We start from the raw sequence: 17,433 nt of genomic DNA on the forward strand, positions 1-17,433 counted from the left end.
AAACCTGTAACTCCAGTCTAATCATGGGAAAACATTAGGCAAATTCAAATTGAAGAACTTTAAAATACCTGACCAGCAGTCTTTGAAACTGCCAAGTTTATGAAAAACAAGGTAAGACAAGAAACTTACAGATTGAAATGAAACTAAGAAGACACAGTGACTAAATGCGACGGGGTATTCTGACTTAAAACTTGGAACAGCATAGAACACATTAGTGGAAAAACTAGTGAAATATGAATTAAGTCTTTAGTTAATAGCATTGTTCGTTTAGTTAATAGCGTTGTACTAATGTTAATTTCTTGGTTTTGACAACTGCACCATCATTACACAAAATATTAACATTAGGGGAAGCTTGGTGAAGGGTGTATAAGAACTTTAATATCTTTGCAACTTTTCTGTAAATCTAAACTTATCCTAAACTAAAAAGTATGTTAAAGAAAATGAGTGCCTTCAAAAACAGACATACGGATCAATGGAACAGAATAGAGAGCTCAGAAATAAACCCACATACCTTTGGACAATTATCTTCAACAAAGGAGGCAAGAATATACAATGGGAAAAAGACAGTCTCTTCAGCAAGTGGTGCTGGGAAAGTTGGACAGTCGCATGTAAATCAGTGAAGCTAGAATATACCCTTACACCACACACAAAAATAAACTCAAAATGGCTTAAAGACTTAAATATAAGACAAGACACCATAAAACTCCTGAAAGAGAAATAGGCAAAACATTCTCTGACAATCGTACCAATGTTTTCTTAGGTCAGTCTTCCAAGGCAATAGAAATAAAAACAAAAATAAACAAATGAGACCTAATCAAACTTATAAGCTTTTGCACAGCAAAGGAAACCATAAACAAAATGAAAAGATGTCCTACAGATGATGTGACCAACAAGTGCTTAATTTCCAAAATATACAAACAGCACCTACAATTCAACAACAACAACAAAACCAATCAGAAAATGGGCAGAAGACCTAAATAGACATTTCTTCAAAGAAAGACATACAGATGGCCAACAGACACATGAAAAGAAGCTCATCATTGCTAATTATTTGAGAAATGCCAATCAAAACTACAGAGAGGTACCATATCACACCAGTCAGAATGGCCATTAAAAAGGTCTATAAATAATAAATGCTGCAGAGGGTATGGAGAAAAGGGAACACTTACAGTGTTGGTGGAAATGTAAATTGGTTCAGCCACTGTGGAAAACAGTATGGATCTTCCTCAAAAAAAGTAAAAATAGAGTTGCCATATGGCCCAGCAATCCCACTCCTGGGCATATACCCAGGCAAAGCTATAATTTGAAAAGATACATGCACCCCTATGTTCATAGCAGCACTTTTCACAATAGCCAAGACATGGAAGCAACCTAAATATCCATCAACAGATGAATGAATAAAGAAGATGTGGTATATATATACAATGAGATATTACTCAGCCATAAAAAAGAATGAAATAATGCCATTTGCAGTAACATGGATGGACCTAGAGATGATCATACTAAGTGAAGTAAGTCAGAAAGACAAATAACATATGATATCAGTTATATATGGAATCTAAAATACAACACAAATGAACATATCTATGAAGCAAAAACACTCACAGACATAGAGAACAGACTTGTGGTTGCCAACAGGGAAGGGGGTGGTGGGGGAAGGAAGGACTGGGGGTTTGGGATTAACAGATGTAAACTATTATATATGGGATGGATAAACAGCCACGTCCTGTTGTAGAGCACAGGGAACTATATTCAATAGCCTGTAATAAACCATATTGGAAAAGAATATGAAAAAGGATATATATGTATAACTGAGTCACTTTGCTATACAGCAGAAATTAACACAAAATTGTAAATCAATTATACTTCAATAAAATTAAATAAAAGAGCTCCTTAAAAAACCAGACCACCTCTGACTCATTTTTCTATCCCCACAAAAGAAGTGCCTTAAAATAATCTTGAGAAGTAAATGAATACTGACATTAGAATGTGATCTGGGAATATTAAATATTATATTTGAGGTATTGTTATATTTATTCATATTATAAGAGTAATTTATGTTCAATGTAAGTATAGAGAAGAAAATAAAAAGCACCTGTATTTTGTTTTACTTTCTAGAAATAACTAGTGTTAACTGTTTACACTTTAAAAAACAGTATGTTTTTGGTATGCATGATATCTCAACTTTTGAGTTACACTGCACATTTGATTTTATACCTGATTTTTTTTTTCATTTAGAAATATTGCATCATTACAGTATTCTTGGGAAAGTGGTTTTTAATAATGTGTATCTAGACCTGACATGTCAAATTGGGTGTCCTATTATTTGCTTCCAGACCCATTACTCCCACAGCCTCCCATCCCCATTTCTAGGGGATTTTCCCCTTCTAGTTGTTAGAGCCAACATTTGGGACTCATCCTTGGCTACTCTGTTTCTCTTCTACCCACATGGAATCCATCAAGAGGTCATGTTGGCTCTACTTTCAAGATATATCCAGATTCCAACTATGTCTCATTTCTTCTGCCACCACTCTGGTCCAAGCCAATCCTCCTTCTCTTGGATGTGTGCTCGATTTCTACGCATGTGACATTTTCAACACTGCAGTCTGATTGATTGTATTATAACAAGAATTCGTGTCTTTCCTCCCTTCCGAATGCTTCATTGGTCTCCATATCCCTCAAGAGTTAACACTAAAGTCCTTACTACACTATGGCATTTTTCTTTCTGAATGTTTTCCCTGCTTTATTCATTTTAGTGTTTTACTTTTTCTTACTCAGAGGAAATCCGAGATAGTTTTCATTACCATTCCACTGTGGAACATTCTGTTCTGTGGAAAGTGATGTGAAAACTCTTCCATTACATTCTTTCCAAGAAGTCCTTATGCATGGAAACAGCAGCACTAATTGTGAGAAGTTTTGTAGGAACTTGGCTTTGATTTGAGAAAGAGGACAAGCTTATTTTAAAAAGTTACATATGCAGCTCTACCTGGTTAGGAGGATCTTGAGAAAAAGCAAGGTTTTGAAGCAATGGCAGAAAATAGGAGGAAAAGTTTACCCAGAAAAGACCGGCAAAGTATGTAATGCAGCAGCATTAGAAATCAGACGCCAAAAATTTCTTTCATGAATGCAACAGTGATTTTTAATTTTCTCTTTTATCTTTGAGAAAAAGAGACCTGGATTAAAGTAATTTGATGTTTTAATAAATGAATAAGGAGAAGCTAAATTCCTGAAGTCAGCCTTTTTGTTTCTACTATATATGAGAAATTAACTGAAATGATTTTGAATGCTACTTCATAAAATCTCTTCTTTATTAATCTGTATTTTTTAGCTTTTATTACCTCATAAATTCTGAGGTATGATTTATATAATTGAACAGTATCCTTTTCCTTCCATTGTTGAACAAGAAAGCAGGAAGCCATCTTTGATGTAAAAGTTATAATCTTATACATCCTGCTGCTGTCCGAATGAAGGAAGTCATTTTTTGAGTTATGTCAAATTTCTGCTCTTAGGAAGGTTTTTTATTTTATTTTCGAAAAAAAGCATACACTATAAAATGCTATTTGATAAGAAATAACTAATATATTTATTTCATTTCCCAAACAGAGTAAAACTAATGTGCCTCAGGCAAAACAGTCTGTCAACAGAGACACGGTAAGCGAACCGGCACATGGAGGGATCCTGTCGTTAAAGCAGTGTTTTTTGTTACAGTTCTGCTCAAGGGGGTTGGGGATCTGGGAATTTTTTTTAAGGGGTAATTGCCTTTCAAATGCACTTTTGAAATCAAGTGTCTTACAAAGGGTGTGAGGTTTCACTTTGTGCATCAGGAAAAGGCAGTTTACCTCCCAAGGTTAGACTTCTTTCTTCCTTTGCTTGTTTAGGGACGCTGCTAGCAGTGAGCTTTCTTGGATGTGCAGGAAGCCTCTGTCTCACAACTTGACCTGCAGAATTGCCCGTCATACTTGGCTTTCAGCTCCGTCTGCTGTGTAGCCAGTCTTGCTGAGCTTCACGTCCAGGGAGCAGAGGAGCACGGAAACTGAGGGCAGCAGCCACCCTGTCCTGCTTAGGGGGACGGGACTCTGCGTGTCCTATTTGGTCAGCTCAGTAGGCTGGCAGAGCAGAGCGCGCCCTCACATCTTAAACTTGCAGGAGGCAAAAGTGTCTTGAAAAGGTCATAATGATACTTCAGAACCTGAATATTCAAAAAAAGGAACAAAAATAAAGAGGCCATTTCAAAGTAATTTTTCCCATTTTTAAAATTTATAATCTAAAATTTTCTAGTAATTTAAGAAAAAATATAATGGAGTTGCTTAAAATGCTTTATAAACCCCTTATGTATAAAAGTTCTACTTTTTTTTGTTTTGTTTTGCGGTACGCGGGCCTCTCACTGCTGTGGCCTCTCCGGTTGCAGAGCAGAGGCTCCGGACGCGCAGGCTCAGCGGCCATGGCTCACGGGCACAGCCGCTCCGCGGCATGTGGGATCTTCCCGGACCGGGGCACGAACCCGTGTCCCCTGCATCGGCAGGCGGACTCTCAACCACTGCTCCACCAGGGAAGCCCCAAAGTTCTATTTTTAATTTGACTTGATTTAGAGAACTTCTTCATTTATGCAAATGTTGATAGCAGACAATCTTCATTCAGATGCTTAAATGTGTCTAGAGAGAGTGTACACATCAACCCTATTTTTTCTGTTGGGTTACACCTAAACAATGCAAAATGAGCATACATCTGTTTGTTTTGTTTCTTTTTTTTACAGTTCTTAGAGTTCATAGTTCCCTTTAATAGGCCAGTCTTTTTTTCCTAACTTTCCAGATTTATTTTCTTTTTGGCTGTTAACTGCTCCCCCCCAACCCTAAACCTTGCTTTCTTTTTTCTCAGCACTGCTGTTAGCTAATAATTCTAGTTTTAATAACTGACTAGTTTAAAGTATTTCTAGCCCCCTTTTTTATTCACAAGGTATTTATTGAGGGCTTATTAACAGAGAGAATATAGAAATGATTATGAAAGATGTTACTATGCTTGAAATGCCACTTTTCAAAATCAGGAGCCTCTTAAAGTTATAAGCAAATTGACTTGGAAAAATGACTCAGGCCTCAAGAAAAAAATGCTAAACATAAACCCCTTAAAGAGAAATCGACCATTCCAAAACTTCCCCTATAGTTGGACATGACTAAAGATAAATTGGTCTGTTACATTTTTTTGTTTTTGTTTTCCTTGTTTTCAATTAAATTGATATTTGACAAAATTTTGGATAAAATAGTAATGACCTCTAAAACGTTTTTCTTCAGTAGTTTCTTTATAACCCATAGAATTCATTAAATATGGCAGGACTGTAATTGTCAAATGTTTCGTGTGTATGTGCACATCTAGGCACGTATGTTTGTATATGTTTAATTGCTACTATTATCCAAAGAGCACTTAGGCAAATGCTGTATTCTTTATATGATTATATGATGTTCTAAAAATATTTACTTTTTTAAACTATGAAAGTTGTATTCATAAAATTTACATATAAATTACATCTCTTGTGCCAAAAAATTATACACACATAGGGAAAAAATGAAACATGCAGTTTTCTCTTTCACTTAGAGATGGATTTTTAAGCTTGCAAAAATGTAAGCAAAAAACTCACATACTTATACCAAAAGGGATGTTAGATTGAGGGAAAACTTCTAATTGTTTGATGTTTGGTTACAGTTTTATAATATATAAAGCCTGGTTACATTATTATCGTGCCAACTAATTGCTTATATAATTATTATCATTCTCAAAATAAAGACAAAGGAGTCCTGGATGTCAAACATCTAAAGTGTATTTAAGGTACTTTTCCTGTTTTGAAATACACAGTTTTAGCCTTTTATACTACTCGGAAAAACAAATGCATTATATAGGCTTTTATTGAATATCCAAAATGTATTCTAGTTTTGGGGAACAAAAGGGGAAAATTTGTGCAATAAGACTTCATTTCACCATTCTGGGATTTGCATGTAGTAGAAAGGAACGCCTTCATTAATCTTATTTGGTATTTGAATAATTTATGTACCACTCTTCAGTGTTTCCAGTAGGGCTGTTAGAAAAATATCCAAAGTTTATTCTAGATAGGATTTTATAGCTTTATGCAAAAGGGAAATGAATTATTTCTTTTAGACCGTTAGAATTATTACTGTTCTTTCCATTTTACAATTGGCTGAGGTTGCAGACCCATAGAACTTCTTCCTTTTGTGTGTTTTAAGTGCAGTGGCAAGTCCAGTACACATCCCCAAACTTGGCTGCCTTTGGACCTTAGCAGAATTGCTCTTTCGCGCTTGCACTAAGAAAATTGCCAAGTCTGATAGCAGTGAACAGAGCAGTATATGTATACAAATAGAAGAAGAAGAAAAAACTTAAATTTCTTTCCTTCCTCCCTCCCTCCCCCCTCCCTCCCTCCCTCCTTTCTTTCCTTCCTTCCTTCCTTCCTTCCTCCTTCCTTCCTTCCTTCCTACCATATATTTGGGAACTTAAAACACAGCACTCTCAGTGGGACCAATTTGCAGGTAAGATCATCTCATAACAAGATACTTTAGATATTCTTAATTAAACTGTCTTGGATGGAGTCCAAAATAAACTGGCTAAATACCAAACTCTACTGTATAGTGAATGTTGTGAAAGTGAGATGTCAGAGTATAGTGAATGCTTTTTTAAGGCATAATAATTAAATATGGGCAAATAAGGCTGAAGGGAGTGACCTGTTTTACAGTGCTATATATTATAGCTCCTTTGGAAACCAAGCAGGCCTCTGCCCTTATCACGGCAGGGAAGAATTCAGTTATGATGGTAATTCACACCTCAATAACTTTCTTTTATGGCATCCATCCATCATCAACAGTAAGGCTGTACGCAGCCTGAGGAGGATTCCCGGATGTGACATTTTGGGAAGGCTCACGTCTCCTGAAGACAGTAATGCAGCCAAGAGCCAGAGGACCCACTTCACTTCAGCAACCGCTGAGACAGTCCTAAATAACCCTCAACACCCAGGCTGCTGAGGCCTTTTAGAACTTTTCGATCATTTTCATCAGCAAAAGGAAAAACAGCAGAGCTAACAGTAGGAATACCCAAGGGATCCTCTATCACCGTTAAGAACTTGGCTTGAGTTTTCTTAGGTCAGTTATTGTGTAACCTTCTCAGTCATGCATTTTTGGAAGCAGCTATAGCATGACTTTTACAGAATGACAGATGCAGAATGGGTTCAGAAAGCATCATTGAGAGCTCAGTTTTGTTGGCTGAGCAACTGTTGGATATTCCTAGCAGACAGTGGGCAAATTCCATAGTAGATGAGGTGGGAGTGTCAATTAGCCCGCTGTGATTTTTGGAGTATTTGTCTACTAAGATCTGCATCTGTAGCTATCCAGTTTTGCTCTGTTTCCCTACCTCCAAAGTGGTAAAATAATGCTGACAAGACAAACTTTATTCGACTTATTTTGAGATGTTATACACAAAAATTAATTTAGGTATATGTATTAGTCTGTGTGGGCTGCCATAACAAAACCCAGAAGGTGTGGCTTAAACAACAGAATTTATTTCTCACCATTCTAGAGGCTGGAAAGTCCAGGATCAATGTGCCAACTGATCTGGTTCCTGGTTGAGTGTCCTCTTCCTGATTTGCAAATACCTCATCACACTGTGTCCTCAGTGGTGGAGAGAGAGCTCTGGTGTATCTTCCTCTTCCTATAAGGGCACTAGCCCTTTCAGACTAGGGCCCCACCCCTATGATCTCATTTAACTTTTATCACCTCCTCAGAGGCCCTATTGTTACTGAACCAGATTTGTTTGCCTGACACACAGCAAGCCAAATGCTGAGACACTGAGGTTTACAGCAGAGAAAGGGTTTATTCATGAGGTGGGCAAGTGAGGAGAGGGAAGAACTAATATCAGATCTGCTTCCCTGATTGTGAGGGGCTTGAGATATTTATGGGATAAAGAAGCAGGGTGGTCTTAGGTGTGGGGAAAGGTGAATGGAAGTAGGGAAAAGGTGAAGTAATTGGTGTTCTGTGCAGGCATATCTGAGTTAAATGCTTCTTCACGGGATGCATGTTCAAAAACGGAGGTTCTTTTGCATGATCTGCAAGGGTGAGGTTTTTGGCCCTCTGATATCTAAAAGGTCACTTATCAGACACAGGCCCTGTTTTAGGGTCGGTGATCCCAAACAGTCTTAGCTGGCTTGAACTGGACAGGGATCAACTCCAAATTCCTGGAAAAACAACTTACGCCTCCCATTACTATAGTGACTCTTTTGTCAGAGACATTATCTATAGGGGTTGTTAAGGAGTCAAAAAAATAAGGTGAACTTAGTCAGTGAAGGCAAGTTACAAGTGGAGGGGTTTTTAACAAGTTGTTCTGTGTGACAAGCTCAAGAATTTCTATTAGTCACCAGTTTCTGTTAACCCTCTGGGGCACAGTTTTAGGGTTTTTTAACCCTGTGGAGCACAGGTTCACTATCTCCAAATACAACCATACTGAAAGTTAGGGATTCAATATATGAATTTTGGGGAGACACAAACTTTCATTCCGTAACAGTGTATAACAGTGTATAAACAATTAGGTTAATATATTATTTTGAACTTCCTGGGAACTTAACCACTTCTGAATCTGGATGTCTTTGGCAATGATGACTGATTTAATTCTCTTCACAGTTGTCCTCTAAATTTAACCTCCACTTAGAGTATTAGGTGTGCTCCATGCTGGGGTATCATCCTTGTTCAGAAACTAGGGACATCTGAGGGCCCATATGCCATTAGTTTAGTGAGTTCTGAAGTCTGTGTGTCTGGAGTTTTTCCTCCAAATTTCTACTGGGGCTCTAGCAATGAGCCTCCTTCCTCTTGTCTGGTCTAGTCCTGTATCCCAGACCTACTAACTAGGTCCTGGTCTTGTGTACTCAGTGCCACAATCCATGCCTTGGTTTGCTGGTTTCTTGGGACACAAGTGGTTTTTTTTTTTGTTTGTTTGTTTTACTTCTTTATTCCGGTATCAAATACTTTATTGTTATTTTGTTGTCCAGTCACTGTGCTTGGGATAAGAACCACAACTGTGAATAAGAAATTCAGGTTTTTTTTTTTTTTTTTTTTTTTGCGGTATGCGGGCCTCTCACTGTTGTGGCCTCTCCCGTTGCGGGGCACAGGCTCCGGACGCGCAGGCCTAGCGGCCATGGCTCACGGGCTTATTTGCTCCGCGGCATGTGGGATCTTCCCGGACCAGGGCACGAACCCGTGTCTCCTGCATCGGCAGGCGGACTCTCAACCACTGCGCCACCAGGGAAGCCCAGAAATTCAGGTTTTTATCCTCAGTATATCTCCTCTGATGTAACACTAATATCTTAACTGTGAGCCAACTAGGTATTTTGTTTTTCTGGTTGCTATCTGTTATGGAATAGACCTAAATACGGAGGCAATTTCAATACAGTATGCTAAATGTTAAAATGAGAAGGGGGTTACAGGATGATATAACAAAATAGTAGGATAGCCACACTTGCCTTGGGAACCTGGACAAAGCTTCTTGGACAAACTGATAGTTATTTTAAATCTTGAAGAAGTGTTAGCTAAAGAGCTGGGAGGAGAGGGATTTGGGGAGAAGGAACTGGATATACAGGGCATATTGAAGAACTAAATGTCTGGCTAGAGCACAGGTTATGAGGGAGGAGCTAGTTCTACCTGATTTCCACTAATATCTTCTAGGTATTGGAATTTGGATTTTGCATCCCCATTTTTATAGGTTTGTTTCTCTCCATTGTCTGCCTCTCCTGCCAAAATCCCCTTTAGATGCTGGTCTCTACCAAATCTCTATTACACGCCTCCCCTTCACCATGTAGCTAACATATGTGTGTGTGTGTGTGTGTATGTGTGTGTGTGTGTTTTCTGAACAGGTGAAGTAACGTTCAGGCTCTGCAGGCTTAGATTAGCACAAAGGGGATGTGTAGGAGAGAGGGGGCAGGGCTTAATCATACCACGTGGACATATATGTGCTTGATCATGAATGGCATTCTCTGGAGAAAGTAACCAATCTGGAGTTGATGGCCAAGCTTACATATTTATTCATATCACACTAGCAGTGTAGAATTTTAACACTGGAAGGAGGCTAAGAGGTGATCTGTTCCCAACCTTGCTGTGCAAATCTAACAGATTGGATAATTTCTAAGGTACCATTTTGAGTCCCTTTTATATCATCATATGGCTTCCATATTTATACAGTGTTAGAGTAATACTCTTCTTCAAGAATTATTTCCAATTTAGAAGCATTTGAGGAGATGTTTGCTATTGTAGGCAGGCCTGTGGCTAAATCTCAACAAGTGAAACTGAACTAGGTTATTTAGTTTGAGTGTTGCAGAGGGAATATCAAATGAAAAAGAATTAAACATTTACCCAAGGAGACATCTGTGTTAAGATGTTAATTGGAAGACATCTTTAAATCCCAATTCAATAGATACCTTTTGATTTTTTGAGGGGTCATTTTAGGCTTTTGAGACAAATAGATGTTGAAGTGGAATACTCTGATTATAGGTTTGTATTCTTGGAGTATAATCAATACATGTACTTTATTTTTCTTTGCTGATAGCTTGCTACATTTCTGAATTGGGTGTGAATACAAATACTATCAAATGTGTGTCATACTTCTATGACATGAAACAATTCAATAATATAAAGAATTTACTCATCTATGATAGTTTTAAAAAAAGGCATGTGATTCAAATAGCTTAAAAGTCTTTTGACAGAAATAAAATGTAATAACTTTCAAACATTTCATAAGTAGACATGCAGTCATCAAAAAGAGTAATATAAAAGTGACATGAGAAGTAGATTTAACAGTTTTTTTGCTTTATGTGCTCTATTTTCTTTTTATACTTATGTCAAAGACTGTATTATTTATCTCAAGTGAATTGCATATTTTGTATTTCTCATTTTCTTGATTTTTATTATATACTTCATACTTCAGTTAGTTATAGAGAAGAGGCCATATCAGTGATGATAAAAGGTTCTAAATAAAAAGATCAGTTTGACAAAGTTACGTAAAATTTTGGTTTCTATTATTCAGCTTATATTTAAACCTTTTTTTTTTTTCTTTTCTTTTCTCTTCAGCCTCTTCAAATACTCTTCATTTGTCTTCCATGAAAGCCTTGCCAGGTCTCCCTGACTCATGCTAATCTCTCTCTTCTTTGAATTCTGGGTACTGTAGTTTTATAATTATGGTTTTGGAAGCTTACATTTTTACTTGAGTGTTTTATATGCATCTTATTTTTGTAACTAGAAGCGAACTATCTTTTGTTTTGCTCTATTAATGTGCTGCACTTGGAGCAGAACTCAACATGTTATGCTGAATTGGAATTACGCTTTTTCAACCGTGTCATTTCTAGGTGTATGTAAACCTAGATGTGATGGAAAAGTCTGTGAAACTGGCTAGAATGAATGATTTTCCTTGCTAACTTAGTTTCTCGTAGGCTAAAGATATCAGCCTCCTCCTGCCAACCCATCTAGGGTAGTGTGTTTGCATCATTGTTAAAAAATGAGCCCAATACTTACTTCTCCTCTGATGAGAACATAGGGCCAAGTAAGGGGGAGATGTATGTAGCTATGTGCTGTTTATATTTAGATACTCTAGCCCGTGGGCTTTTCTTGAAATTGTCTAGTCTAACTTGTAGACATATGTTGCATAGACTTCTAATCCTTTGTGATCTGTGTTTTGCCTTTTAGAGGTGATATTATCTCTGTTGTGATGACATAAGTGATTGGATGCTAATAGGAATAAAAAACATTTTAAAAAATTAATTAATTAATTTAATTTTGGCCGCGTTGGGTCTGTGTTGCTGCGTGCAGGCTTTTTTCTACTTGCGGCAAACGGGGGCTACTCTTCGTTGTGGTGCACGGGCTTCTCATTGCGGTGGCTTCTCTTGTTGTGGAGCACGGGCTCTAGGCACGCGGGCTTCAGTAGTTGTGGCTCGTGGGCTCTAGAGCGCAGGCTCCATAGTTGTGCACGGGCTTAGTTGCTCCGCGGCGTGTGGGATCTTCCCGGACCAGGGCTCGAACCCGTGTCTCCTGATTTGGCAGGCAGATTTTTAACCACTGTGTCCCCAAAAGGGGGCAGTCCCCCCAAAAGGGAAATCTCCCAAAACGTTTTTTTTTGTTTGTTTGTTTTTGTGTGGTACACGGGCCTCTCACTGTTGTGGCCTCTCCCGTTGCGGAGCACAGGCTCCGGACGCGCAGCCTCAGTGGCCATGGCTCACGGGCCCAGCCACTCCGCGGCATGTGGGATCTTCCCGGACCGGGGCACGAACCTGTGTCCCCTGCATCAGCAGGCGGATTCTCAACCACTGCGCCACCAGGGAAGCCCCTCCCAAAACGTTTTTTATATCAACATTGCATCAAGGAAAATTAGGTTCATACAGGTTATGAGAGCAGTAAATTCTTCAGAAAAAAGGAGCAAGCAGTATTTGCACATGGACTCCTTGTCATTACAATATTCTTCAAACCCAGGCTTCCTGGGGAGGTTGCTAATGGAAAATACTGTTGGAAATCTCTTTCCTAGAGGTATTCCCATCCCATTAACACACACACACACACACACACACACACACCTATCTCTTGATTATTCTTTCTTTCGCAAATATCTAGTGAGTGCCCTCTCTTTGCCAAGCACTCTTTGCCTTGTATCCTTGGAGATGGGGATCCAAGGATGAATGTGCCCTTATGGGTCATTCAGTCTAGCACTGTGTAGGATGGTTGAGAACCGAAGGAAATTGTTGCTTAGGCACAAATTTTTTACCTCAGAGTTCTAGACCATGACTGAAAGGCTAGTAACTCCCAAATGTGCTTGCATCTCTTTCTAAATCAGCCTGGGTCGCCATTATCAATGCATGTGTATCTACCATAGTAAAAGTATTTGCTTAATAAACATGTATAAGAGGAAGCATATTCTATAGTCTTTGAAGGCATTTTATCATAAGCTGACTTGGGAGAATTCTCAGTATATTCATGCCAATTTGCTGAAAGATGGTAGAAAGGGATTGAATCTTACGATAGTAATGATTTTCTTCTCCTTAGCTCATATTAAAATATTTCAGCCAAGCAAAACAAAAAATTAACATACACAAGTAGTTGCAGCATTCAACAAAGGGATCTGAAGGGTGTTATTATTATTAATATTTTTAAAAGACTTAATTTTTAGAGCAATTTTAGGTTCACAGCAAAATTGAGAGGAAGGTACAGAGATTTCCCATATACATTCTGCCCCATTCATGCATAGCTTCTCCTATTATCAACATCTCCCACAACTGTGGTACATTTGTTACAATTGATGAACATACCTCGATACATCATAATCACCCAAAGTCCATAGTTTCCATTAGGGTTCATTCCTGCTGTTATGTATTCTATGGCTTAGGACATAATGACATATATCCATCATTATAGTATTATACAGAATAATTTCACTGTTCTAAAAATACTCTGTTCTCTGCCTATTCATTCTTCCCTCCCTGCTAGGATGTTATGTTTTGATGCATCAAACCAAGTAGCATGTCCCTTTGTAGATGCAACTCTGTGCCTGGAAGTAGAAGTTGTGTCCTGGTTCCACTACTTATTATTATAAGACCTTGAGTATATCACATAAAGTTTCTTAGTATTTGTTTCCTCTTCTTTAGAATGATTAAAATAATTTTATTTTTGTCTCACAGAGGTGATATTTGTGAGAATAATTTATAAACAGACAGGAATTTTACATGTGTATTATTGTATTTATCTGTTGGACCAACTGTCACCCAAAATTCTCAATTTTAATATTAAAATTTATATATCTAAAAATCAGACCTCTCAGTCTAAACTGGTGTTTCTCCACACTGGGCACATTAAGAACCACCTGAAGAGCTTTAAAAAAAATACCATTGCCAAGGTGATTGGGATGGGATGGAGCCTAGGAGTCTTTTTTTTTTTTTTTTTAAAGCTCCCACACGATTCCAGGCTACAGTCTGGGTGAGAATTGCTGGTTTCAGTGTCAAGTCCTTCAAACATGAGGATCTTTATAAATGGTCAGGAAGCAACATTCTAGTGCTTAGAGCAATGAACTCCATCTGTAGCAAAGAAATAAATAGCAAGTATTCATTAAAAAACCATTATAACCGTGGGTATTGTTAGACTAAGGTGGAAATACTGCCTCAAAGTGTATGACACTGTGGTTATGAAACTATACTCATCAATGCCTGGAACTATCTTACTATTATCTGTGGCTAAAACATGAAAGATGCTTTAGAAACTTTAGACAGATGCTCCTGTACTGGAGCATATAGCTTCGATTGTCAGATAGCCATGCACAATAATGGGATACTAAGGAAGAAGAGACAAGGAATCTAAAGACTAATGCTAAGTTCTGTATGACTTTAAAGTGTGAATGTATCCTATTTAAGGACTGGGGATAATTTGACGGAGACCAGGGATGTGTGTTTACTTTCAGAGTGTACCCCCATTTCAGAATAGATATAATTCTGGAGAGTCAGCCATGCTCTTCAATATACTTTATACCAGCATCCATGTTTGGAGAGAAAGGAGTGTAAAGCACAGCATCTCTGCTAATTTTGAAGAGGTCCCACTTATATTACATTCATAAGGAACAGAAAAGCTCTAGGACTTAGTGATATTTCTACTGAATTATTCAAGTTAAACTTTTAAAGTCATATGACGTGGCCTTTCTTACTTAAAACCTTCCAATAATTTCTCATCTTCTATCAGATAAGTTACAAGCTCATTTTCCTGACACTCAAGGGCTTTTGAGAGTTTGACAACTTGATTTCCCTTTACTTTGCTGTACTTGTTCAATGAGTCCTATCATTTTGCTTAACTTTTAGGAAAACTATCATTCGTCTCTGTATCATTTTCAATCACCCTTAATAATAATAGAAATAGTCCTGTTAATAGCTGCCTGCCTCCATAGGCTGTCCCTGAAATGGGTTTCATGTGAAAATGATGTATTAGGAAGTATTTCTGGAGAAAAACCAGTTGCAGAGTGGGGAAGTAGACATGCAATGGAAGGAAGACAAACAAGGATGAGACTTCTAGGAAAATCCCATGGGATGGAGATAACATGACTCAGTTTTGCAGGAGAGCTCTTGAGACAGTGGGAGGCACACCACGGAGTTGTCCCAACTAGGAGGCAAGGAGAGTGGAGTGTTTATGTTTCCATCCCTTTACTCATTGGCTAAGGGCCGAGGCTAGGAAGGTGGCACCAACTCTCTGGTGGTTAGCACTCTGCATGGGTGTAGTCAAAGCAGTTCTGACAGCCCTGGGGGCAGCCTTCTAACAAGAAGCTACAGGTGCTGATGTCGGGGATGAGAGTGCATTGGAGCTCGTGTGCAGAAAGCTGGTAAAGGGATCCAAGGGGATATGGACAGGGAAGCCATATTCTTTTAACTTCTGTGTTAAATTATTTCTTGGATTAGAAGTTACTTGAAAGTAAATATGTTATGTCATTTCTTTTCTATCACTAACCCCTGCAACACCTTATCCAAAATATTCAAAAGAGTGCCTTTAACAAGATTTATTCAGTGATTGAATGAATGAGTCGGGGTTTATTTTTTCCTTTTTCTCTTTCTTCAAGTGCTTCTTTATATTACTGCTGTGCCTGTATATCAAGTTGCCGAATATATGCACTGGGAATGCTATCGGATGTGATCAGAACTCTCTCATGGTACTCATTACAGAACAACCTCCTGAGCTCAGTCAAACAGCAAGGATGGCAGGAATCCAGATTAGCTGTTATTTAAGGAGCTGGCTTGAGATGTCTGAAGGTAAAAAGGACTAAATCACATTCCCCTACGTAACTGGGAAGGATCAGAAGACAACTGCTGATACCAACACTTGCAAGTTGCCTTTTTTTTTTTCTGAGCTAAGGGCCAGTGGTGGTCCTACAAGTTAATGTCATCAACAGAGACCAGGATTTTGAATTGAGACCATGAGTAATCAAAGGGCATTGTCATTGTGAGAAATAGCCTTTTCACTGCTTAGTTGCTCTAACTCCTCCTTACGTGTACCACACCCATTGTATTTTAGTAGAGCTCCTCTTTCCAAGAGTCCATGACAAAGACAAGCATTTCTAGTCTCTTCCAGGACTTTACTATCCATACACATTGTCATGGAAACCCCTTTAAGGAATTTTGGGTATGTAGAGTAGATGTGGCGCTCCAAATAAATTTTTAGAGGCAAGAAAGGAACAAGTCAAATGTGTGCTGTTAACAGCATTAATTAAATACAAAAAAAATGTTGCCACAACTTTTAGAGACGTAGAATGATAACACCAGACATTCTATAGATCAGTATCATCATCATCATATTGAATATCATCATTGATCTACCCAAAATAAGCACCATTCATAGCCCACATTTTTGTATACTACGCACCACACAGTATAATAAATAAAATTACATATTTTAATGTGGATGGCACATTTTTTGATCAGTTTCCTACAACTGATTAGTTTTACATTGAGGGGGAAAAAAACAGATTTCTACTGTGACAGTGAGAATGTAATCATTACCCCCGTGAAGAAAAATCTAATTTCACCTTAGGCTTACTCACCATGTGGGTATATGCCAAAGTTTACTAAAACGCCATGCCCTCTTTATACATAATTCACAAATCTACAGTAGAAAAACTCAATGCTATCTTCAGCCTGCATGCAAACGACACAGTAGAAAAAAAAAAAATCTGAGTAAGAATTGCTCAATATTTCTCAAGTGCAGTGGTCACAAAAAAAGGGAAAACCTATAGGAAATGTAATATTAATAAAAAGGAAGGCAGAGAATTAGACCTGACATTCCATTCGTTCATTCCACAGACATAAATTATGCTATAATGAAATATTGGTTATTGCATTATCAGATAAACAGAAACAAAGCACTATGTTAGAAACACTAGCCTTTTCATTGTATTTATGAAAACGTAAGAAAAAAATAAATGTGAGTGACCCTCAAGTACTTGGAGTAATGACAAAAAGAATATTCAGCAGAGAAAATCAGACTTGTATAATAATGCATTTATGTGATTCCTAATGTTTATCTGCAGTTTACCTTTGGATGGCATTGTAAAGGAGAATTTTCCTTTTCTTATTTTTCTCTTAGAGCAGGGTAAGGGTTTAAAGGTGAACCATGAGGGAAATTTAATTTCAAAGATGTATGGGAATCAATGCTTTCAAAACAAAATTTGAAATATACTTCGCCGTGCTTTTTTATGCTGTACAAGATCCATCATTTATAAAGCTACTGATTTTGACAGTGCCTCTCTGCAACACAGGACATAACGCAGAGCAATCAAAAGGCATTTTAATTTTTAAAATGTTCTCATCTGCTTTTCCATTGCCTTTGGTATCTTATACAATTTTAGAACACATGCTGCATGCCAAGTTGTCTGGCTTTATCTTCTCTACAG

General features: G+C 37.9%; 1 protein-coding gene across 6 annotated transcripts in view; it reads left to right on the plus strand.

Moving 5' to 3' along the window:
• The window catches only part of NKAIN2 (sodium/potassium transporting ATPase interacting 2), a 982,818-nt gene that overhangs the window by 42,864 nt on the left and 922,521 nt on the right, over positions 1-17,433 (plus strand). For 3 of the 6 annotated variants that reach the window (XR_010836027.1, XM_067010697.1, XM_067010696.1), the window contains exon 2: positions 3,604-3,651. The exons of the other annotated variants lie outside the window; for them this stretch is intronic. Coding sequence is in view for 2 of the 3 variants with exons in the window: in XM_067010697.1 (XP_066866798.1) it covers positions 3,604-3,651 (48 nt within the window). In the remaining variant the exon portion in view is untranslated. The remainder of the gene's footprint in view (positions 1-3,603; positions 3,652-17,433) is intronic. 6 annotated transcript variants of the gene reach the window in all.

The sequence above is a fragment of the Kogia breviceps genome, chromosome 13, assembly GCF_026419965.1.
Source record: "Kogia breviceps isolate mKogBre1 chromosome 13, mKogBre1 haplotype 1, whole genome shotgun sequence".
NCBI classification, from domain to species: domain Eukaryota; kingdom Metazoa; phylum Chordata; class Mammalia; order Artiodactyla; family Physeteridae; genus Kogia; species Kogia breviceps.